This window comes from Hyperolius riggenbachi, chromosome 9 (assembly GCF_040937935.1).
Source record: "Hyperolius riggenbachi isolate aHypRig1 chromosome 9, aHypRig1.pri, whole genome shotgun sequence".
In the NCBI taxonomy this organism is placed as follows: Eukaryota; Metazoa; Chordata; class Amphibia; order Anura; family Hyperoliidae; genus Hyperolius; species Hyperolius riggenbachi.
The window spans coordinates 48,143,189-48,167,901 of NC_090654.1; the positions used below are offsets into that span (position 1 = coordinate 48,143,189).

Sequence of the window (24,713 nt, forward strand, 5' to 3'; positions counted from 1 at the left end):
CATTTACTTTTTTATTTTGGATTGTTATACCCCATGAGACGCTGTGGTAGTGGTATGGGCACGCAATTCACCCTACTCATCGGTGCTCCTCCCACAGCAGTTTTGGGGAAAAATATTCGCAGTATTGTTTTTTTTTTTTTTTGTTGTTGTTTTTTAAATAAGAACACTTTTTGCAGCATACACTAGTCCCTCCCTTGATTCTGCGCTAGTAGTTTGCAGCAGTCTGGTATTTCTTGCAGGTTATAAGTGTTGGCAGGCTGTAGAATGCAGGTAGACTCTTCCCCTAGCCTCGTCCAACATTTCAGCAGACAGAATTGTGAGAAATCCTGAGACTCTGCGTTTTGCCTCCGGCTGTTTTCTCTCTCTGTCGCTCCCCTTCTGATGTGATTATGTCTGCAGCTTTATTTGTCTTCCTCGTTTCACCATTTATCGCCAGTCTCTGCGCTGTCACCAACATCGGCACAGAGTCGCTGCATTCATTTATAATAAGACAACTTTATTTCCAAATCATGTCTCACGGTATACAGAAGGCAGCTGCTCTTTGCTTGTATGGAAGGGCAGCATCCAGGTGGTATGCGATACTGCCGGTGAGTGGCGTTACTGGTGATGGGTCATACAGCACTGAGACCTTAGTTTTTTGTCAGGCCTGCATGTTGTTAAGGTAGCCATACAGCTGAAGATGATGGGCAGATTCCACGGAGACAAATTTATCTCTAATCGAATCTGAATAAATTTGTCGCTTTGTCAAAGCTGCCCATATACTGCAGGACTATTCCCGTCCGATTTCAGCATGAAATCTTCAGGGAATCAGCTGAGCCTGCCGCTGCCCCCCTAATGTATAACTGTGCCCCCCTTGTGTGCATTTATACATTACCTGTCCTGTGTCAGCCTCCACACGGTGTCCGTCCATCTCTCCAGGTTCTAACAGCCGCATACACGCTGGTGGCGCATAGCGCCTGACGTCAGACGCTATGCATCACCAGCGTGGATGCGGCTGTTACAACCCAGACAAATGGACGGACACCGTGTGGAGCACTGGTAATGTGTATATGCACGAGGGGGAGCGGGAGCGGGGGGTAGATCGAAGCTTTAGGGCACACTTATACATTGCGGCAGTGGTGGGAGTTTCATCGTCTCATCGCTCGTTCCGAAATCGGCTGCCGTAGTGCCGCCCACCCAACCTACCAGTTTCTGCCTGACATCTTGCGGTGCATGTGCGCTCGACAATGTGACCAGTTTTCATCCCGAAATTGGTCACGTTGTCTGTCGGGCATGCACTTGGTGGCACCGATTTTCATCCAATTCGATTATAATAATTTAATTAGATGGGCGATCAGCTGCCAAGTCGCCTGATGTATGGCCACCTTTAGGCTGCTATAGATTGTATTATAAGGTTCCCTAGATCGAGCGCATCTGCAACTGGTGCAAGGACAACATGCTCGTCCTAAACGCGGCAAAGACTGTCGAGCTGGTTGTGGATTTCAGAAAGCGCCCCCCCACACTTCACCCGATCTTCATCGCAGGCACAGAGTACCAAGTGTTCGGTTCTTGGGCACTACCATCACCAATGACTTGAGATGGAGGGAAAACACCACTAAATGCCAAAAGAAGGCTCAGCAACGGCTGTTCTTCCTAAGACAGCTAAGGAAGTTTGGCATGCCGCAGAAGCTGATGTCAAGCTTCTACACTGCCACCATCGGGTCTATCCTGTGCTCCTCCATCATGGTCTGGTATGGCGGCGCCACCACAAGCGACAAGTACAGACTACAGACAGTAATCAATGCCGTGGAAAGAATTATCGGTACACCCCTGCCACCACTGGACCTCCTCCATGCTTCCAGGCTGAGAACAAGGGCAAATAGGATCACGCAAGACCCCCTCCACCCTGGTGGTCGCTTCTTCAACCGCATGCGCTCCGACCACCACTACAGAGCTATTTCCACCAGAACCTCCAGACACGAACTCCTTTTCCCCCCAAGCAGTGCACTTATTGAACTTGAGCCATGCACACAGCAAAGCTGAATAGCAGGGCTGTCACCCAGACCTAAATAGCCTGTATGTACTTAACCTGGGGCAATTCTTCATTTCGTGTGTATTTGCACCTAGTACTAATTAACTAAATAGCAGGACTAGCTGCTAAGCACCTGTTCTAGGTCTGTTTATTTTGCACATGTACTTGCACTACCTTGGTTAAATGCCTGAGGGCCATATGCAATTCATTTTTTCACCTGAGTTATCGCCTAGGAAATAATTTTATCCTCTCTGTAAATCAAATTTTCAGCATTTTACAATTTAAAAAGTACCTAAAAGTTGATGAAAAAGTGCTATCCAATTTATTTTGAGTATTTTCTTGTTTGCTGGTGACTTAAAAGGAATTTTATGACAAGTTGTAAAAATATTACCTAGGAGAAAACTCAGGAGAAAAAGTGAATTGCATAAGGGCCTGAATCTGTTACCCAATGCACTTCTGTATTGCTACTGGCTAGTTATGTTTTGTTGTTGATGTTTTGTTGTTGTTCTTGTACTATGCTCTATGCCAATGTGTACCACAAATAATTCCGGGTGTGGCAACTGCCGCACTTGGCGAAATAAATCTGATTTTGATTTTAAAGTGACGTGGCAAGAGAAGGTAAAATATGTACATATAGTACCAATCCTAACTTACTTGGCTTCCCTCTAAATTGAACCTAGACTACAATGGACATAAGACTGTTATCACCATTTGGTTGTGAGCCCCTCTGAGGACGGTCAGTGACATGACTATGTACTCTGTAAAGTGCTGCAAAAGATGTCAGTGCTTATGGCTACTCAAGCAGGGCTCTAAGCTGCTAGAAGGGCAGTCTGTGCTGATTGGCATATTGTAAATGGGATACTTTGTAGCATTTGCTTAGTAATCGCTTTCTTCTGGCAGAGCTGGGACAAGGTCCTCCAGCACCCAAGGCTGTGACACCAAAGTCTCCCTCCATCCCTCCCACCCCAGCCGTCACACACTGATTGCTATTAGACTAAGAGGTGCCCCAGGGTCACCAACACCTTAACCTCTAGCTATGTAGCTTACAGTCACTGCCATGTATCACTTTTTCTTATTTCTCTCTGCTTTAAACACAATAGGGAAATGATAGCGAGTGAGTTGTGCGCCCCTCCTACACTGCGCCCTGAGGCTGGAGCCTCTCTTGCCTCTACCTCGGCCAGACCCTGTATTCTGGTAACATGACCATGCAGCCCATTTTCCTTCAAGTGCTCCCTTATTGTGTATCTTGAAAATGCCTCACCACTTTTTCTCTGAGTCCTGTATTTCACCTGAATTTATTTTGAGTCTTTTCCTTGCACCCCAAGCAATTTGTCTGGCAATAGTGGCTGGAATTTTGGTTGGTCTACGCGGTTTGGTTTCAACAGAACCTATAATCTTCCACTTCTTCGGGCTGTTTCACACTGCAAGAGCTTTTTCTAAGCACTTGTGATTTTAAAGGCTCTTGTTAAGGTAATGCTATGAATTTGTTCTCACTTTAGCAATGTAATTTTATAAAAATCACACAAAGCATTGCATTACCAAGAGCTTTTCAAATCACTAGCGCTACAAAAAACTCTTGGAATGTGAACCAGAGTTTAAACACTACAACTTGGCAATCTCAATTACTTGGAAATTTTTTTTTGTATCCTTCTCCTGTTTTATAGGGTTCACCTACATCAGTGCAGTACTGGATAAAAGATGGAAGGGTCATTCAGGAGTACAGAGACTCAGTGACCTTTTTAACACACCCACTAATTTACAAGTAAACAGATCGCAGGTGAAGGTAGTTACCTTTAATAGCCATTAAAACCCATTTGTGTCAAGTTGTGTGCATGTTATCAGGCCAAATCACCAGGGTATGTAAACTTTTGATCATGGTGCTCTTTTAGCCAGGTGCTCCACCCGGCTAGTTTTGGTGAGCACCCGGCTGTCATCGGCTCACCTCCTCCTATGCTGTAAGAGGAGTTGTGCAGAGAAGCGCTGGCCTTGCATTCTCTTATCGTGTCCCACAGGGCTGTGGAGTTGGAGTTTTGGAATCAGACCAATTTTAGATACCTGGAGTTGGAGTCTGAGTCGGTGGTTTTATAAACTGAGGAGTTGGAGTCGGATGATTTTTGTACCAAATCCACTGCCCTGGTAAGTTTTAGACTAAGGAGTCAGAGCCACTTTGGGTTCCTGGAGTTGGAGTAGGTGGTTTCATAAACTGAGGAGTTGGATAATTTTTGTGCCAACTCCACAGCCCTGGCGTCCCACCCACCTACTTTTTCATGCCACTCGGCTGGAAAAAAACAATCTGGAAAGAACACTGGGGATCATTTTGGGTAGTTTGTGTGCGGATTATGATTTTAAAAATGGTAAACACAGTTTGATAATAAATGGCTTCAGCCAACCACTAAACTGAAAGAAAAGTTTTTCTGTTACTGTATCAATATCCTATGAAATGGTTAAGAAATCAAAAATTCTGCCAGGATATGTAAACTTATTAGCACAACTGTAATGCATATCTTCAAGAATGCTCTGGGAGGAGAATTCTGCATAGCTAAACAGCCTAGGCTAAGCATCACTGGGAGGGCGGGTCTACATGCTAATATACAGCAATATATAGCTCTAGAAAGTGTTCTGATCTAAAACCAGTATAATGACGTAAAAGTGGGTATCCTGAATAATTTACTGCACTGTACTTTGTCACTACAGGGCCTCTTTAATATATATTGCTTGATCGATGAGTTCTTACTGATTTGATATCCGCTTACCTTACAGTTAACCTTTCGCTCTGTCCTATTGATAGGGGGGATCTGCCCTCATTCACTGGCTGCACTTTATGGTCTTACAGACATTGAAAAAATATCACAGGGAATTTTTTTTTTAAATTTAGTGTTTTGACCTAACATTTGTAAGAGTCAGAATCCGGTGTCCCTAGCGAGGAGATACTATTTCCTGATCTCTACCGGGATTTTTTTCCATTTCTTTATTTCTTCAGGGTTTTTTTTTTATTTTTTTTCCACCTCACAGTGTTGAAATAATAAAATAAAATGTTGTTCTGTAGCAGAACGGATGATATTAAAGTAAATGTAAAGCGACTGATGATATTAAAGTAAATGTAAAGCGACTAACAACCACAAAGTCAGACACTGAAGGCAGCCATACACTGGTCGATTGCCACCAGATCGACCAACAGATAGATCCCTCTCTGATTGAATCTGATCAGAGAGGGAACTAATGGCTGCCCATTACTGCACACAGATTTTGAATCCATTTCAGCATGAAATGGATTTACAATCTGTGGAGCTGCCGCTGCTTGCCTCCCCTCCCCCTGTGTGCTCCCCCGGCCAGCCGCAACACATCACTTGTCTCCCGGCGCTAGTCCCTAAGTCTGTGCTGTCCCTGCTTCTTCCAGCGTCCTCCTCCGTCTCCTCTTCACTTCCTGTGACAAGCAGAAGTTCAAACAGTAGAGCGCCCTCTACTTTTTGAACTTTCGCCTTCTCACAGGACGGGACAAGAAGTGAAGAGAAGACGCCAGAAGAAGTGAGAGACTGCAGGCACTCGCGCTGGAGGACAGGTAATGTATTGCTGCGTCGGGCGTCACCGTATCGAACACCGCTAATGGTGCGCTCCCAACCCGCCGGTGATCAAGCTGATTTTCCACCCAGACAGATCCACTGGATCGATCGGTCAACATTTGCGTTAATGATTTCACAGCGGATTTGATCACTGCGATCGAATCTGCTGTATTTCAACAGGAAATCGTTTTAGTGTATGGGTACCTTTATCTATGGACAGGGAAGGCTCTGGATCCTCAACACCCTTTCCTGTCCTCTCTTGTTCCCCTCGTTCCAACGCAGACATCCCTCGATTAAATTTACCGTCTTGGAAGGCTTTGGAAGCACTCTGGTCTCGGAATGTTTCCAAAGACTGGTGGCTATGCCCATGCATGCGCAGTACGAAGCTGCCATCTTTGGAAGCACTCGGGTACACAAGTACTTCCAAAGCCTCCTGAGGGCTCACAGACGTGTATTTCACCAGTTGGCTGAGTACACACAACGGGGGCGACAACACTGGAACGAGGGGAGCAAGATAAGACAGTGAAAGCTCTATAAAATCCTTAGAATGCATTCATAGTAACACTGGATCTCCAGGATGCATATTTACATGTACCAATTCACACCGCATATCTCGGGTTCTTGAAGTTTGCACTGAAAGTAGGGCCCTCAATAGTCCAATATCGAGCCTATCCTGATTCCTGAGCAAAGCCAGACTGAATGCTCAGTCAGGGATTTTATCAGGGCTGTGACAAGCATGCTGAGCAGTGCAGGATGAAACGGAGAGCAGGGTAGGTGTTTTCTCTAATGTTCCCACTGATCTATATGGTAAAATACATGAGGGTGCTTCATCTCTGGTTCACTTTAAAGGATCTATACAAAGATGCTGGCCAGCCTCCCTGCTCGCTGCACACTTCTTTGCCAGTTGGATGGAGAAACTGCCATTCACTAGGTGCTTTTGAGAATACACAAAATCCTGAGAATCCCCCATGAGGCGATGGGCTAGTCAAAAACCTGTCGGTTCTGTCAGATTTCTACAGCCTACTGTAAGTGACAGCAACATAGAAGAAAAGTAATTTATAGGACATTTTTCTTTGAAAGAAGAGTACTTCTTCTTGATATGTGTTTACATGTTCTTTAAATGCTAAGATTTTCGCAGTAGTGGTCCTTTAAGTTCTAACAAGGGTTTTGTGTGGACTTGCTGTGTACTGTTTTGTCGCACACACAGCCTTTCCTCTACCTGACTTCCTCTTGGCTTTGCTGGGTAGAAGCATGACTATATAGGACAAGGTCAGCTGTGAGCTCGTGCTGGGAAGTGACTCGTTGCCATGGTTACTAAATAAGGGCTACCGAGTCTTAAATGTCAGTGTGTGGCAGCCTCCGCAGCAGCTCCCATTCCATTATCCGTGTGTGGAGGAGAGACAGATTTGTAGCGGAGTCTATGCAGCCAGGGGTGGCCGGCCTGATGGGTGTGAAGGACTTTTGAATGTACCTGTCTCTCCAGTTTATAAATGTTAGTGCACTGTTTTTCTCCTTCACTATGTTGTACATTTAAAAAAAGGTGCTAAGCCAATTTGGGCGCTGGGGAATGCTACTTGTAGAATATCGATAAGAATACTGACATTCTACTCTTGGCAGTGGCTAATTCTGATTGTAACTTAGGCCCAGTGCACACTGAGCGATTTTAGCAGCGATCCGCCGGCCGCATCCGCCAGTGAAAACGCTTGCCTAATGTATTTCAACGGGATGGTGCACACCAGCGGTTTCAGGTTTTTTTCCAAACCGCAAACGTGCCTCCTGCTGCACGTTTGTGGTTTTCAGAAGCGTTTCATCCTCAATGTAAAGTATAGGAAAAACGCAAACCGCTGTGGAAAACACTACATCAGAGCGGTTTTCCGGGCGTTTTTGTTACAGAAGCTGTTCAGTAACAGCTTCACTGTAACAATATTTGTAATCTGCTACACAAAAACGCTCCCATAAACGCTAGGTGTGGTGATATATTGGGGTGCTGATGATGTTAAGGATAATACAGGAACCTATTTCTGTCCTTTTTCTGTCTACTGGGTAAAACCTCAGATGTGTATTGTGCTTGGGAGTAATTGGTCACCTGGCCAGAGTAAACTGAAGGCTAATGTGAGTCTGCATGTAGCTGTAAATTAACTCTGCTTTAATGGTCCAGCAGGGGAAGTTGTCTACTGCTAATTAGCTGCCAATTGAGGAAGAATAGGCTGGTCGGCATAGCTTTTGAACTCTGGAGTCAGCCATTGTCCCATTATACAAAGCAAGACTACCAGAGTCTTGGGGACAGGGGAAGCTGACACAGGAAGGTTTGAAATTTACATGACAGCCGGCTGGAAGGGGTTTGACATCTCTGCAGACTTTAAAAACTGAGACAGGAAAGCTTTGATATGCTAGGAAATAATGTTGAGGAAGCCTTAATCAAGTTTTCACCTGGAGTAGAGAAGCCTTTTGATGTCTGTTAGGATACAATCTTACCTGTTGAAATCTGCAACCTTCAAAAAGCTAAAACCGGAACCCTTTGAAGGTCGCATATCACAGGAAGGATGACAAGCGTTCTGTGATGTCACAATCTAGGAGATTGCATTAGTTCCTGGGGGCTGGACATTAAATGCCCCAGGGGACACTTCGGACTATTTAAGTTGGTCCAGAACAGTCACAGGGCATCTTCTCCTGGAGATAGCGCATAGCTAGGGATAACCTCGACTTCTGGTCGAAAATGGAGTGCTCCTGCCAACAACGTTCTAACCTACGCTGGTAACGTTCTTTTTTTCCCCCGTTTATTTTACGCAACTGTCCTTGTGTGTATCTTGTAACTTTTACGTTGTAACTTTTTTACTTTGTTTTTTGTACATCTTTTGTATATATTTTCTGCATTGTTCCATTTTTTTCTGGAATATTAAATTGTTATTTAATAAGATTGACTTCTGCTGTACTAAACTAACACTCATAGCCTAGAAGAGACTGAAGTGTAACCGTGTATAAGTTCATGCCTGATTGTATGATTGAGCGACACTACCGTATGAGATTGTAATTGCATTGTGTGTATGGGGCACTTATGCGCTCGACAGCCGAGTGGGAAGTCTAACAGTATCGTTCGGAACGACTGTTAGTGGTTTTGCTTCACTACAGTGTAAGATTGCAACTGTGTGTGTGTGTGCGCGTGGCGTTCTCGTATTCGGCCTAAAGCGCAAAGCTGACCTAAATACGAAAACGCAGATTGCGTGTTGAGCACTCGACAGCTGAGTGGACGTGTCTAGCAACGGCTAGTGGTGGCAGTGGGAAGTGTTTGAGGGGTCCCAGCCTTGTTTGTAGCTTAAATAAGGCTGCTCCCCGATTGATCTGGTCAAACCCGCAGTGGGGAACCGTATACGCAGGCGTGCCGCGGGCCGGTTCCTGACATAAGGCATGTTTAGAAAACATCTCTAAGCATGCCTAGAATCGCTCTGAAATCGGCTCCAAAAACCGCTAGCGTTTTGACACTCTGCTAGCGGTTTTGGTGTGCACTGGGCCATATTGGTAAAGTTTACTGATATTTTTACCCACACCCAACCTTCTTTTCACATAAGCCCTTCCTCTACCAATGACTAACCCAAAGCGACTGCCCAACCCCGCCCCCACACTATCAATGCTAAGCTGCTGCAGCTAAAGCAAATACAGTTTTGGGATGTGTTAAAAGGGAAATAAAAACTTGGGTGCTAGCCATAATACTGTCTAACTCTCTAGTAAGGCCGTATCTGGAATATGAAATTCAGTTCTGGAAAGATAATGTAGTTTTGGAGCAGGTGCAGAGACGAGCAACAAAATTGATATGAGGGATGAAAGGTCTCTCTTATAAACTGGGCTTATTTAGTCTGAAGAAAAGACGCCTTAGAGGGGATCTAATTAACATTTATAAATACATCAGAGGGCATTATAAAAGCTTGGTAGATGAACTTTTTGTCCATAGGCTTTTGCAAAGGACTAGGAGACATGATTTTTGCATGAAGGGAAAATGTTTTAGCCATTTATTTAGTAAAAGATTCTTAAAGTGGTCTGAAACTCCGACATAACATTTAATAAAAATGTGTTTTTCTACTTTTTATTTTTCATACAGTTACCATATTTGCTTTTGTCCACATGTAATATTGTCTGCCTGTAAATTCAAAGAAAAGAGACCTTGTGTCACTTCCCCTTTACTTGTGACTTCTATCTCATGGAGAAGGTGTAAAACGGTGGCATAAACTGACCCCAGCAGCTGCCTCTCTGAGCCTAATACTTGCTAGACGTGACGTGTGCTCCGCTTTATATTGTAGAAGAAAGGGTGGAAATCTTGTGACCAGGAAGCAAAGATAGCGTGCACCATCCATCTATGACAATGTTTATTGCAAGTGTACATCCAACTTGTGGCAATCAGAGTAATACAATCAGTAATGGCATACCTTGACTGTACTCATGGAGGCTGCTGGCGAACAGAGGTGAGAGTGAGGGAAGACAATGGGCCTAGCGACGGCCGTTTCACGTCCTGAAACTCTGACATAACATTCAATAAAAATATGTTTTTCTACTTTTTATTATTCCTAGTTATCATATTTGCTTTTGTGCACACGTAATATTGTCTGTCTACAAATTACAATTTTCCAAAGTGCAGTTTTTCTTGCCCTAAAAGCTGCTATTGCATTTTAGTTCTACTGCTTTTTATTATATAATAAAAATCTTCTAATGAGTTGTTCTGAACTGTGTGTGTTTCTGAAGTAGAGACAGCTTCTATGGCCTAGTGCACACCAGAGCGGTTCTGCTGCGGTTTGCGATCCGCTTGCAGGTGCGGATCCGCTAGGGTAATGTATTTCAATGGGCTGGTGCACACCAGAGCGGGAGGCGTTTTGCAGAAACGCATACTCCCGGGCTGCTGCAGATTTTGGATTGCGGATGCGTTTCTGCCTCAATGTTAAGTATAGGAAAAACGCAAACCGCTCTGAAAAACAGCACTTCAGAGCGGTTTGCCAGGCGGTTTTTGTTACAGTAGCTGTTCAGTAACAGCTTTACTGTAACAATACATGAAATCTACTACACCAAAAACGCTTCACAAAACCGCAAAATGCTAGCTGAAACGCTACAGAAAAAGAAGAAAAAGCGTTTCAAAATCTGCTAGCATTTTGCGGATCTGCTAGCGGTTTTTGGTGTGCACCAGCCCTTAGAAAGGGTTTTTTTTTTACGCACACATGTATCAACAATGGAATGTAAACCAAGATACTGTTATCTCCAGTATGGATGCGGATTTGAAGCTGAATAGCAGGACAAAGTGCTTTGTCTAACCAGTTCAGTGATTTTCTGCTAAACATTTTTTTTCTATGAATAGTAGCTTTAAAGCTGTGAGGAATCTTTTAGAGCAAAGTAGAAATGCTCAGACCACTTTAATAGTAAGAGTGATTAAAATGTGGAATGTATTGCCACAGGAAGTAGTTATGACATATTCTATACCTGCATTTAAAGTGAACCAGAGACAAAGCACCCTCATGTATTTTCCTATATAGATCAGTGGGAACACTAGAGAAAACGCCTACCCTGCTTTCAGTTTCATTCTGCACTGCACAGCTTGCTTCTTATCAACCCTAATAAAATCCCCGACTGAGCATTCAGCCGGGCTTTGCTATAATGACTCAGCTATAATGATTCCTGAGCAGAGCCAGCAGGGTGGCTTGGGCTTGAAAAGACACCAGAGAACACCGACTCCGCTATAAATATTCCTGAGCAAAGCCAGACTAAATGCTCAGTCGGGGATTTTATCAGGGCTGATAACAAGCAGGCTGAGCAGTGCAGAATGAAACAGAAAGCAGGGTAGGCGGTTTCTCTAATGTTCCCACTGATATATATGGTAAAATACATGAGGGTGCTTCCTCTCTGGTTCTCTTTAAGTGGGGCTTAGATGCTTTCCTTGGTCGAAAGACATCCATGGCTATAATTACCAGGTAATTCCTGGTGGTGTTTATCGAGAGATTTTATCTCTTTGCCACCTGGAGTCGGGAAGGATTTTTTTTCCTTTTGTGGCTAATTTGGACCATGCCTTGTAAGGGTTTTTCACCATCCTCTGGATTAACGGGGACATGTGAGGGTGCAGGGTGGTGGTGTTCCTAGTTTTCTGGTTGAACTTGATCGATGTATGTATTTTTTTTCAACCTGTATAACTATTCTCACACTAACTCTCCCTCTATCAATCTCTGACACACAGACACACCCCACCACTGCAATATCTGCTGGTATCTATTACTAAACCTAACCCTATTACACTAACCATCCCCCCACCAATACCTAACACTGACCTAATGCTGGGCACACACAATGCAATTTCCCGCCTGATCACTGGGAATTTAGCAATTATTTTTGACTTGTCCGATCAGCTCCCGAACGATAAAGTGATTGATTTTGCACACGTATAATTGGAAGATCGATTGCTTTATCGATCGGGTGCACTTTGGACATGTACACACGATACAACATCCCGTCTGATGACGCGTCGATCGGGCAGGTAATTGCATCATGTGTACCCAGCATAACACCTTTTCCCTCTGCAATCGCCACTGATATGAGCCCCGCCTTCCACTGCTAAATACTCCCTTTCCTCTGCCACCTGCTCACAAATTGCCCCTTGGGTGCCGCTAGAGCCGCAATAAACATTTTGCAGCCACCCAATTTACCTACTACACCTGTAGCTGTAAATTGTAGCTCAAATGTACATAGTGTGATTTGCTTTTTGTTTGTTTTGGGGGGGGGGGGGGGGATAGCTCCTTTGCTCATTTACATTCTATGACTTTGCCAGGTATGTGTCACAGAACAAGCCAGCGCTGGACTGCAAATGGTTTGTTTCTATGGTGCTACTTAAAAATCAATCCCCTAATCAATCATATGGTATTCACATGGCTTCACTGTAGGGGCATCTCTATTTAAAGCACAACTGAAGTGAGAGGGGTATGAAGGCTGCCATATGTATTTTTCTTTTAAACAATGCATAGTGCCTGGAAACTTTGCTGATCCTCTGCCTTTCACCTTAAAGGGAACCTTAATTGTAAAAAAAAAAGTTTTACTTACCTGGGACATCTACCAGCCCCTTTTAGCCATCCTGTGCCCTCGCAGTCAATCATGGCTCCTCTGGTCCCCCGCTGCCAGCTAGTGTCGTTTTTTCCGACTGGAAGTCGGCCGGCCGCCATGCGTACATTTTTACGCATCCCTGCGGGTGCAGGAAGCTATTGCAGACATCAACAAGTACATTTTTACGCATTACGGGTGTAATGCGTAAAAATTTTATGTATTACAACCGTAACGCGTAAAAATGTACTTGATGTCTGCAATAGCTTCCTGCATGGCGGCCGGCCGACTCTCCCAGTCGGCAAAAACGAAACTAGCTGGCCAGCGGAGGACCAGAGGAGCTATGGGTGACTACGAGGGCACAGGATGGCTGCAGGGGGTGGTAGATGTCCCAGGTAAGTAAAACTCCTTTTTTTTCTTACAGTTAAGGTTCCCTTTAAGTCGAATTACTGAAATAAATGGACTTTTCACAATATTCTAATTTTTCACCTGTAGCTTTGAGCTTGGACGGACCGGTGCTGAGTGGTGTATCTGTATCTTTAAATTCCATCTTTCCTCACTTACAGGTCCAAGAGCAAGATGTGGTTCTGCAGTCCATCGATCGCGCCATCGAGGCCATCCATAATGCGGCCATGAAAAACGGGGGCAAGTACAACCTGGAGCAAAGAGACGTCCTGCAGTAAGTTTTTGTCACACGTGGTAATGGACCTGTAAAAACTACGGTTGTAAACAGAGCAAAATAAAATCTAAATAGGCATTTGTAATAACCTGAATTTCACTCTGCTTTATTTCTAGATCTGTTTTTGTTCTATTATTTAAAGAACTCTACCATTATTATTATTATTATTAATAATATTATTACAGTATTGATTTATATAGTGCCAGCATCTGCTGTGGGGATGTACAGCAGAATGCAAAGAACAACAATACAACATAAACAACTTAACAGTCAAAACAAGATAATGGTGGATTACAGCTTATGTAGTGAACACATCAAGTACAGATCTTTACATAGGGCTGAAGGATATGTATGCACATTACACAGCATTAACTACTCAATGCACAAGTATATCTACGCAACCTGAGACTTGATCTGAAGTCCCAGTGGCATAGATACTCATCGTCTTGTTCCTATGCACGCCCCATCACCACCTGTTAGAGCACTGATTGGTGACTGGGAACATATGTTTCCAAAGCCAGTCAAAGTGCCTGATTCATGAATGATCACTGCTGTAACCAACAGCAGTGATCATTCACTGAAAGTCTGTAAAAACATACACTTTTTCGCTTTTAAAGCAGTAGGATTAGCCATATTGTACTGTCCACATTTTGATTTCAGTGAATTTTATATAGTAAATGAAGATAATTCTGTTACTGGTGGGAACCATGTCTTTCGCACACAGTTTGAGGCTAAATACTGATGTCATTTTTTCGCTTTTTTTTTCTTTTCTCCTCCAATCGCTGAGTCACCTCAGCCTTGCTTGTAAACACAAGTGAGCGGGGGATCGTGTTTCAGATAGGCAGCCAGGCAGGGAAATGAATGGAAGAGGAGGAATATATTATAGATAAAAAGAACTCCCAGCATTCAACTGTTTGGCACTGACTACTAAAGGGCAAGTGCTCCTTAAGTATGCGATAACTCATAACAGCAGAAAAAGTTTTCCAAGTTTTGAATGCAGGATTAGCATCTTTATCACTTGAGGGCTCGTTTCCACTATCGCGAATCTGCATGCGTCCAACGCATGCAGATCCGCACATGTAATACAAGTGGATGGGCCTGTTTCCACTGTAGCGTTGTTGAGGTGCGTTTTTTTCAGCGTGAAAAAAACGCACAAAAGAGCCAACGATTTCGCCTGCGTCGGGAATCCGTGCGAATCGCCGCTAATGTATTTAATAGTAAAAACGCATGCGTTTGTTACATGCGTTTTTACCCGCGATTTCGCGTGCGATTTCGCACCTTTTTTAATTTTATTTAGCCCTGGCAGTGTCATGGTTAATTTCGCATGGCACCCTGCCATGCGAAATCGCGGGTAAAAACGCATGTGGAAACGCATCCGCATGCGTTTTTACAAGCGTCGGAATGCGGCCGAAATCGCGTCGCAACAGTGGAAACAAGCCGTTATACACTTAATTCCTGCTTTAATTTACAACACTGAATCACAGGACAGGAAACATCTAGTGGGTAAATTTAATATTAAATGATGAAATAAAAAATCCTATACCTAACCTCTTCTGTCCCCTTCCTTTCCCCCTATGAAAAAAAAAAAAAAGCCAAAGTGTCAAAATTTAAGAGCATACGTCGTAGTACATTAGGGCCCCTTTAACTTTTTAAAATGGAAAAAGGGTGTATTTTTTTAATTATTTTTTTTACTTATTTTTTTCCCCTTTAAAATGCATAAAAAAAAAAAGAAAGTAATTATTAAAAAAAAAATATTGCCTATAAAAAGCTTAATTTGTGGCGAAAAAATAACTAGGTATAGATTATTTAGGTGTGATAAAGTTATTGTCAAATAAAATGTGAAGGGACCCAACCTATAGGGGTCAAGTGCTTAAGAGACAAAGGGAAAAGAGTCCTGATTATTTGGCCTTACAGTCTAAAGGGTTAAGGAGTAGGACGATCGGAAAAGGGAAACTGTCTGAGATGGTAAAATGATAGTCAGTGGCCAAAGTGTCCTAAGTGAGATCAGATGCTTGTCTGAAGAGATGAGTTTTTAAGTTGCAGCTACAAAGGGTAGTATGGGTGAGTGACGTGTGTTGAGGAAGGGTGTTCCAGAGGAAGGGAGAGGATCGGAAGAAGTATTGTAGGCGGGAGTGAGAAGAGGTGACCAGAGAGGAAGACAGGAGTATATCGTTAGAGCGGAGATTGCGTGTAGGATGGTATCTGGAAATAAGTCCTTAGGGATATGATGGTGTGATTGGAGGGAAAACTAGTTATGTGAGGAATAGTCGCTGGTGAGAATAGTCATTGAAATGCTAATAATTCTGTCTTCCATGTATATTTAGTGTAAGTTGAAATTGGGCCAATCAGATACACTTCCAGTCATGGTTTTGTTTTGTTTTTTTTTGATTGGCCCAATTTCAAGCTTAGCATTCCATTGACCATCTCTAGTCACCGGAGAGGAGATCGTTGCTGGATCCATGTAGTTATTATGGTGAATTGGCTGTTGGACTTATTCCCAACACACATTTACTCTAATGCTTCCCGCTGATCCAATTAGTCGACTACAAATTTCCACAGGAATCTTCGGTCGATGGAAAAGGAGGACCAGCAGGAAGCCATAAAGACGCTGCTGGAACTCCGTCTTACTTAAAGCATTTCACTGCCCTGTTCTAGTAAATGCCTATTTGTGCTGCTTTCATTTTCATTGGTTTTCAGTGTTGTGGAATGTTTCCCAACATTCAGAGCTTAGACTGTGTTAAAGGGAACCTGAAGTGAGAGGGATGTGGAGGCTGCCATATTTATTTAAAGTAAAACTGAAGCTGCTGTGAAAAAAGAAAACGTCTGAGGGCCCTTTCACACTATGGCGTTTGCATTAAGAAATGTTACTGCAAGAGGCCACTAAGTCACTGAAAGTGTCTGTAAGTAGTTAAATCGCTGCTTACCTGCAGCAAAGTCACCTGTGTGTTGCCGCATGATCCGCGCCTACCCCACGGATTATGCAGTAATGCAAGTCAATGGCGATGCAGTGAGTGGATTGATGGGAATCCCAGTGATGTACTTCCTGTCCTGCAGTTTCTATGTCACTGAGTGGGGGGCAGGTCTATGGACATTATCCTGTCAGCGCTGTCTCCTGCAGGGTAATATGGAAGGGGCCTTGGTGTGGTGCGGTTCTCCTGCAACTGGCTCTCTCGCCATGTGAAAATTGCACTGCACAAGTGTGAAACCAGCCTGATACTCCTCTATGGAGAGAGACACTTTCAAGGCTCTTCAGAAGGCTTTGGTAGCACTCGTGTCCCTGAATGCTTTACAAAGACTGTTGGCTCTGTGCTGTGCATGCGCAAGTGCACATTCCCACGTACAGCATGGAGCTGCCTGTCTTCGGAAGCACTCTGCGATATGAGGGGTGGTTGCTGCAGCGAATTTGTATTTTAGTCAAAGAGATCAGCAGGATAGCCAGACAACTGGTATTGTTTAAAAGGAAATAAATATATACCTCTCGCTTCAGGTTCCCTTTTAACTGGGACAGGAAGGCCTAAAAAAACCCTTTTTAACATGAGGCAAATAGGTCAATGCCGAGAATAGATACAAAGTGGGATTGTTTAACCATTTCAGCCTTTTGGACGTTGCTGCTACATCCTAAAGGCTGCTGCCGCGCGCTCCTGTGCCGCTGTCCGTTAGCCCGGAGAACGCTTCCCTTTCATTGATCTAAGTCCCCGTTAGAAAGACGGACCCCGTTGATCTAAGTCCCCGTTAGAAAGACGGACCCCGTTGATCTAAGTCCCCGTTAGAAAGACCGACGGCTTCTATGAGAAGCCGCTGTCTTTCTGAGCAAAAACAAAAAACACATCCTCCCTGCAGGATGAAATAAAAATAAGTCTGAGGCCATCTTGTGGCGAAATGGTAAAACTACATGTACATACATTTTTTTTCACACAAACACAATCAATTACATTTCAAATTAACGGTTTACCTTCTGCACTCCAAAAAATACCCAAATACAATTAACTAAAAAAAAAAAAATAAAAAAATAACAAAACATAGTTATCTAAGGGTGAACAGAGTAACCAAGCAGCTCAGGTTCACCCAAACTACTAGGAATGTATAGGGGGATAAAAGGGACCAAAAAGCCCTCCTACTAAAAAAAGCAAAACTTGGTGTATTTGCCTTCTTAAAACAGAAGGAAATCCGCAATAATTCAGCTATAAGTGAACATTTGTGATTACCCACAATGCACTACTGCTGAATATGTAAATTATCCCTTTTCGCCCTTGGTAAGCCAAGCAAGCATCCAGAACCGCTGGTGTATAGCAAGCCTTTAGCTTTAAATCTAAGGGTCTGAACTTTTTTTTTTAGTATGCATGTCAAGAGGGCATATTACTAATATTTTATAAATTATAAGCTTGTAAATAGTGATGGATGCAAAACTGAAAAAATGCACCTTTATTTCCAAATATTGCCGCCATACATAGTGATAGGGACATAATTTGAATGGTGTAATAACTGGGAGAAATGGGCAAATAAAATACATAGCTTTTAATTATAGTAGCATGTATTATTTTAAAGTTATAATAGCCGAAAATTTAGAAATTAATGGTTTCCATTTTTTCTTAATATTCTCGTTTAAAATGCGTTTTGAAAAAAATAATTCTTAGCAAAATGTACCAGCCAAAGAAAGCCTAATTGCTGTTTGATATCTTGTTTTTTCCGCCACCAAACAAACACAGAACATTTATATCGCGCTTTTCTCCTGGCAGACTCAAAGCGCCAGAGCTGCAGCCACTATAGGCAGTAGCAGTGTTAGGGAGTCTTGCCCAAGGTCTCCTAAATAGGTGCTGGCTTACTGATCAGGCAGAGCCGAGATTCGAACCCAGGTCTCCTGTGTCAGAGGCAGAGCCCTTAACCATTACACTTTCCAGCCACATAGCCAGATATAGATCAATTAATTATGATTAGCAGTGATAAAGTTATTGGCGAATGAATGGGAGGTGAAAATTGTTTCAATGCATGAGGTGAAAAACGACTGAAGGCTGAAGTGGTTAAAAAAAAAAAAAAAAAATGTGGAGAAAACTGGATGTCAAACTCATCAGCAGCTCCAGGGATATGAACTACTGAAGTATAAATGAACAGACCTCCGGACTTTAAGTTGTTGGTTATTAAAGCTATATAGATAGTCAAGGCTTTTTGTTTTTTATTATTGCTTTGATGGTTTAACAGGAGTAAAATTGAAAGCCGCATATAATTATGTATCTTGTTATCATTTGTTTTATAATATATTTCAATAGTTTGTTGCATTATAAAAGGTGATTGTTATGGGATATTGTTTTTTTATGTACAGTATATAAATGTTGAATTTTTTTTTTTATTTTTTTTTTTTAGAAAACTTATCCATCACAGGAAGGAGACTCAGTGCAGGAAAACCCACTCGCCAACCAACCAGCCAAATGCTTTGACCACCTCCTCCAGTGAATACCACCTGGATTCCAGCAGACAACCCAACGGCATTTGTCGAAGTGGCGTTGATCGCCACATGAGTCTACCCAGCTCCGAGCTGCCCTCCGAGGAAGACACAGCCTATCAGGTTGGCAAAACTGCTGTGATTTAAGCCACACCCACCTTAAACAAGACCATTTTGCATTTAAAAGTATTGTACAATTTGGTTAAACAATCCATATTGCACAACTTGTGCTGGTCAAACTGTTTTTTAATTCTATTTAATGAGTATTCTATCCAATTCATCTGGTGATTAAGCTTGGTTGGAATCTGTTGGATATAATAAACCTCAAATCCCATTTATTTAAAGTAAACCTGCAATAAAAAAGTGCCCCTGGGGGGGGTACTTACCTTGGGAGAGGAAAGCCTCTGGATCCTAAAGCAGCTTCCCTGTTCCTGCTCATCCATCTGGATACAGCGCTGGCTCCCCCAGACACAGAGCGGCAATAATATTTACAACTGCTGCTGCGCACATGTTTAGTAACGGCTCTCCCCTCGGGCCCTGTCGAAAATAGCCAAGCCTATCGGTCCCGCTCTTCTGCACAGGAGCATATGGCCCGCATCTGTGCTGAAGAGTGAACCCGCTGGATTCCCTCTACTGAGGAGGCAGGTAAGTACCACCTAGGGGATTTTTTTTTTTTTTTTTTTTTTTTGTTACAGATTCTCTTTAAAGTGAACCAGAGACAAAGCACCCTCATGTATTTTACCATATAGATCAGTGGGAACATTAGAGAAAACACCTACCCTGCATTCTGTTTCATTCTTCACTGCTCCGCCTGCTTGTTATCAGCGCTGATGAAATCCCCGACTGAGCATTCAGTCTGACTTTGCTCAGGAATCATTATAGATGAGTCTGTGTTCTCTAATGTCTTTTCAAGCCCAAGCCTGCCCCCTTCTGGCTTTGCAATGATGATTCCTGAGCAAAGCCAGACTGAATGCTCAGTGGGGGATTTTATCAGGGGTGATAACAAGCAGGCTGAGCAGTGAAGAATGAAACAGAGCAGGGTAGGTGTTTCCGCTAATGTTCCCACTGATCTATATGGTAAAATACATGAGGGTGCTTCGTTTCTGGTTCACTTTAAATATTGTGCTGGTAAACAAGAATTGAGGTCAGCACTGCTGCCGTGAATCTTTAATACAGCACTTGTTGCCTAAAATGCTTACATCAAAGGTATGGGTGTTGCATGAAGATAAAGTGCACACACCAAGCAGCAGTGATAGAAGATGATGCGGTGGGTGCAGGGCACTGGGTAGCCTTACAGCCGTTTCGCGCTGTCGACTCTTCTACAGAGGCACGTAGAAGCGCCAACAGCGCAAAACTGCCGTAAGGCTACCCAGTGCCCCGCACCCACTGCTTCATCTTCTATCACTGCAGCTTGGTGTGTGCAGTTTATCTTCATGCAACACCCATACCTTTTGATGTAAGCATTTGAGGCCGGCTTCACATGGCAAACTGGCGGTGCGGCAGCCGCACCTCCAGAAACAGGGCTTCAGCATCTGGCACAAGCAGGAAGTGATGATCACTTCCTGCCGGCCAAGCGATCATGTTCGCGGAAGTGTTTTGTAAAAAATATACATGCACGCCACGACGTTGCGTCGGAAAGTGTTTAAAAATATCTGCGTCGCCATAGACTAACACGACTTCCAGGCCGACGCCGGTCCCCGCAGAAGCGGCGCGGTTTGAGGACTTCCGGCAGGCCGCATGTGATGCAGGTAATGTGTTTTCCCCCCATAGGTTTGCATTGGGGTTCGGTAGTGGTGCGTTAATGTGACGCATTACACCGCCCCAGTGTGAAAGGGCCCTCAAACAACATGGACTTTATTTAAGATTCACAGCAGCAGTGCAGACCTCCATTCTCGTCTACTACCAGCACAATATTCATTATCTTTATGGCCGGAGCACGCTGACGTCAGGCATGCAGCTGACGCAGGTGAACATTAGGCAATTGCAAGATTGAAACCCACTTCCTTCAGGCACTTCGGTGCCAACACTTTTTTTCTTTAAGTATTCTTACGAGATTCTGTTTAAACCTTTCTTTGACTGTAGTTTAAAGGGGCACTATGGCGAAAAATTGTAAAATGTAATATACTGTATTTGCAAACATATACAAATAAGAAGTATGTTTTTTCCAGAGTAAAATGAGCCATAAATTACTTTTCTCCTATGTTGCTGTCATTTACAGTAGGTAGTAGAAATCTGACAGAAGTGACAGGTTTTGGACTAGTCCATCTCATCACAGGATTCTCAGGGATTTATTTATTTTCAAAACCACTTAGTGAATGGCACTTGCTCAGATCAACTGCCAAAAAACTGTGTAGCGAACAAGGAGGCTGGCCAGCATCATTGTTCAAATCCTTGTTAGGGAATATCTTTATAAAGAATAAAAGCCTTGCTGAGAATCCCCTATGAAGAGATGGACTAGTCCAAAACCTGTCACTTCTGTCAGATTTCTACTACCTACTGTAAGTGACAGCAACATAGGAGAAAAGTAATTTATGGCTCATTTTACTCTGGAAAAAAAATGTACCCATTTGTCTATGTTTGCACATATTTAAAATTGTATAATTTTTCTCCATAGTGCCCCTTTAAACTTTGCCCATAGTAATGTGCCCACTTTATAGTTGGGGAGCTGTGTTGATACACTGTTGGCATTATTATTCTTTACCTCCATCCCATTATACTACACATCTTTACTAAAGTCCACTTGGCAGACATCCTATTACAGTGAGGTTTTAATATCTACGGTTTTTTGTGTGTGTATATTCTGGCTTATTGGAGATTTTGTTTATTTTGCTTGCGTTTCTCCAGGTTCCTCCACAAGCCCGACGTGCTGCTCCCATCACCCCTCCGCCGCCGGAGAAAAGCAGAAATGCCCAGAAAAACCAGACTACTAAAAGTAAGCTATGTAAACTCCTGTCTACATGTTTGTCAGTGAAGTGACATTATACGTTAATGAAATCCATAATGGGCATGAGAAAAACATTTATTGCATTTTTTTATATACCGTATATGAAGTCTTTTTATTGGGACAGAAATAATGGTACAAATACATAGTGCACACCAAAAACTGTTTAAAAGTATAGCCCGATTTAATAAAACAAACAATTATTCAAACACAAAACTTTCAAAAAACAAGGTAAGCCGTTTGGGTGTCGCACAGAAAACAACATCATATATAGACAAAACAACAAATCAATCAGGGAGTTGGCAAAACAGTCCTATTGTCAAAACAGACTATAGTCCAGGAGCCAAGGATATTAAAGAGAACCTGAGGTGAGAGTGATATAGAGGCTGCTATACTTAACCACTTATAAACTATACTAGTTGCCTGGCTAGCTTGCTGATCCTCTGTCTCTAGTACTTTTTAGCCATAGACCCTGAACAAGCATGCAGCAGAACGGGTACTCTGACTCAGGTTTTAGTGAATTAGCCATATGCTTGTTCTAGGGTTTTGACTCGCACTACTTATGCCAGTAGATCAACAGGGCTGCCAGGGCTGGTATTGTGTACAAGGAAATAATTATGGCAGCTTCCATTTCACTCTCACCTCGGGTTCCCTTTAACCCCTAGGCCAATTTGGCGAGAGAGGTTGCTAGGTAACAAACGCCTATAATCCTTTGTTTAAAAATGCATGTGCAATTTTGTGCAATACTAAATGGCAAGTAATGCTTTTCAGTGGTGACGCGCGTGCTAGTTTGTTTACCAGGCATATGATTTGCACGCATAACAAAAACTGATTTCCTGCCGCATGAAATCGTAACACGCATATGATTCCCATGGACTGCTAGCAGGTGCCGCCAGACTATGGGGGATGACTTGTGCGCGAAACCGCACAAAGGATGTGAAAAAAACCCACACTATTTTCCATGGAAAGAAGTGTGGCCTCTCTCTAACTGTGTGCCTCTCTCACTGAAGTTCTGTGTTACCTCGGATCTATGTTCAGAAGCTCTTGTGAGGGGTCACATAAATGTGTGTGGAGCGTGCGCTGATAGACGCCCATGGAAAATACAGCTAATATCAGTTTTAACCGCAAATTTGGGCACCAGAGCTGCTAATCGGACCAGATCGGACAGCCCACTATAGAAACTGCAGCTATAAATATAAATATAGCTGGCGCTAGGCTAGGGCATCCGCTATTTATAGCAGCAGTTTCTATAGTGGCCAGTCCGGTCCCCATTATTGTGTCTGGTGACTCCAGCACCCAAATTTACTACTGGTCTTCTCCTGGGTCCCGCTGGCAGCCTCTAAAGTATCCCTGACCCCCAATGGGTTGGCATCTTCTGCGCATGCGCAGTCGTGTACTTATGTCACAAAGAGAGAACTGCACCTGCACATTATGCTCCCAATAACGCAGGCGTGCACATTGCGGGGTCGCCGACCCAGCTAGATTTTATTACTTGCCTCGAATATCCTTTAAAGAGACATTGAAGCGGAAAAAAATTGATATAATGGTTTGTATGTGTAGTACAGTTAAGAAATAAAACATTAGGAGCAGAGACATACGTCTAATATTGTTTCCATTACATGAAGAGTTAAGAAACTCCAGTTGTTATCTATGCAAAATAGCCATTGAGCTCCACAACTTTCAAAGTCGCATAGAGCTCGGTCTTCTGAAGCTTGTTATCTCAACTGTCAGTCATTTTTCTCTCCAGAGGACAGGTCAAAAGTTCCCTGGCCTGCTCTGTAAAATAATTTGAATGCTGAGGTAGTGTGTAAACTGCAAATATTTGAGAATGATGCAATGTTATAAAAAACACTATGTAGCTGAAAATAAAAATGAGAATATTTTCTTTGCTAATAATCTTCTATTAATTATCCGTATTACACAACCAATTCATTATATCATAATTTATTTATTTTTTTCGCTTCAGTGTCTCTTTAAAGGGAACCTTAACTGTGAGGGATATGGATATTTCCTTTTAAACAATACCAGTTGCCTGGCAGTCCTGCTGATCTCTTTGGCTGTAGTAGTGACTGAATCACACACCTGAAACAAGCATGCAGCTAATCCAGTCTGACTTCAGTCAGATCACCTTATCTGCATGCTTGTTGAGGGGCTGTGGCTAAAAGTATTAGAGACACAGGATCAGCAGGAGAGTCTGGCAACTGGTATTATTTTAAAAGGAGCAATCCATATCCTTCTCAGTTTAGGTTCCCTTTAAGCCTGGAGATACAGGTGAGGTTGGAGGCAGGTACTCCTGGGGCATTCAGGAGGTTAGGGGGCATTTTGGATAACTACTATGTGAGTACATGTATAGCCTTATTTTTGGTAACATTGCTGGAGGATATAACAGAAGCCTACTAATAGGGTTATTCACTGTACAGTTGTTGTAGATCGTCTGCATAGTGTAAGCTGCCCAGCTTTGTTGTTTCAGTGTACAGAGATATGCACATCGCTCTTACAATCTATGGGAGAGGGAAACTCTATGTAAAGGGATACAACTGCAAAAGTAGTACAGAGGCTCAAACAGGGTAAAAACAATATTTCTTTAAAATGGATAAAATGAAGTAGGTAGCGGTGGACTTACCCCTCTAAAACAGACACAAAAAATTGCTGTTTTAAGCAAAAAATCAGTTTATTTACATACTCCAAAAAGGTGCAACGCGTTACGCGGGTATATCCCACTTCCTCAGGCAATAAATAGGAGCATATCACCAATACGGTCCGGTACATAGCCTGGCGCCTCTTGCAGTTGTTTCCACCCCTGGTGGAGGGGAATAATTCCTTTTTCCTGATCTACAGAGAGCGACTTCTTAATCCTGAGTGGGGACAGGTCTAATCTCCTCACCTGCCTTCATAGTGGCTACCTGGACGGTAACCCTTGTTTGTGAGTATAACCTACCTATACTTACCTTCCATACCAAATTTACAGTACATACTACACTATACTGGGCTCTCGGCGTCTTCCCTTATACTATGTAAAGGGATAT

General features: G+C 43.0%; 1 protein-coding gene across 1 annotated transcript in view; it reads left to right on the top strand.

Moving 5' to 3' along the window:
* Window positions 1–24,713, top strand: part of NCKIPSD (NCK interacting protein with SH3 domain) — a 144,108-nt gene that overhangs the window by 65,562 nt on the left and 53,833 nt on the right. Inside the window, exons 2-4 of the mRNA XM_068252696.1 lie at window positions 13,197–13,309; window positions 18,668–18,869; window positions 21,591–21,678. Coding sequence (XP_068108797.1) covers window positions 13,197–13,309; window positions 18,668–18,869; window positions 21,591–21,678 — 403 coding nt within the window. The remainder of the gene's footprint in view (window positions 1–13,196; window positions 13,310–18,667; window positions 18,870–21,590; window positions 21,679–24,713) is intronic.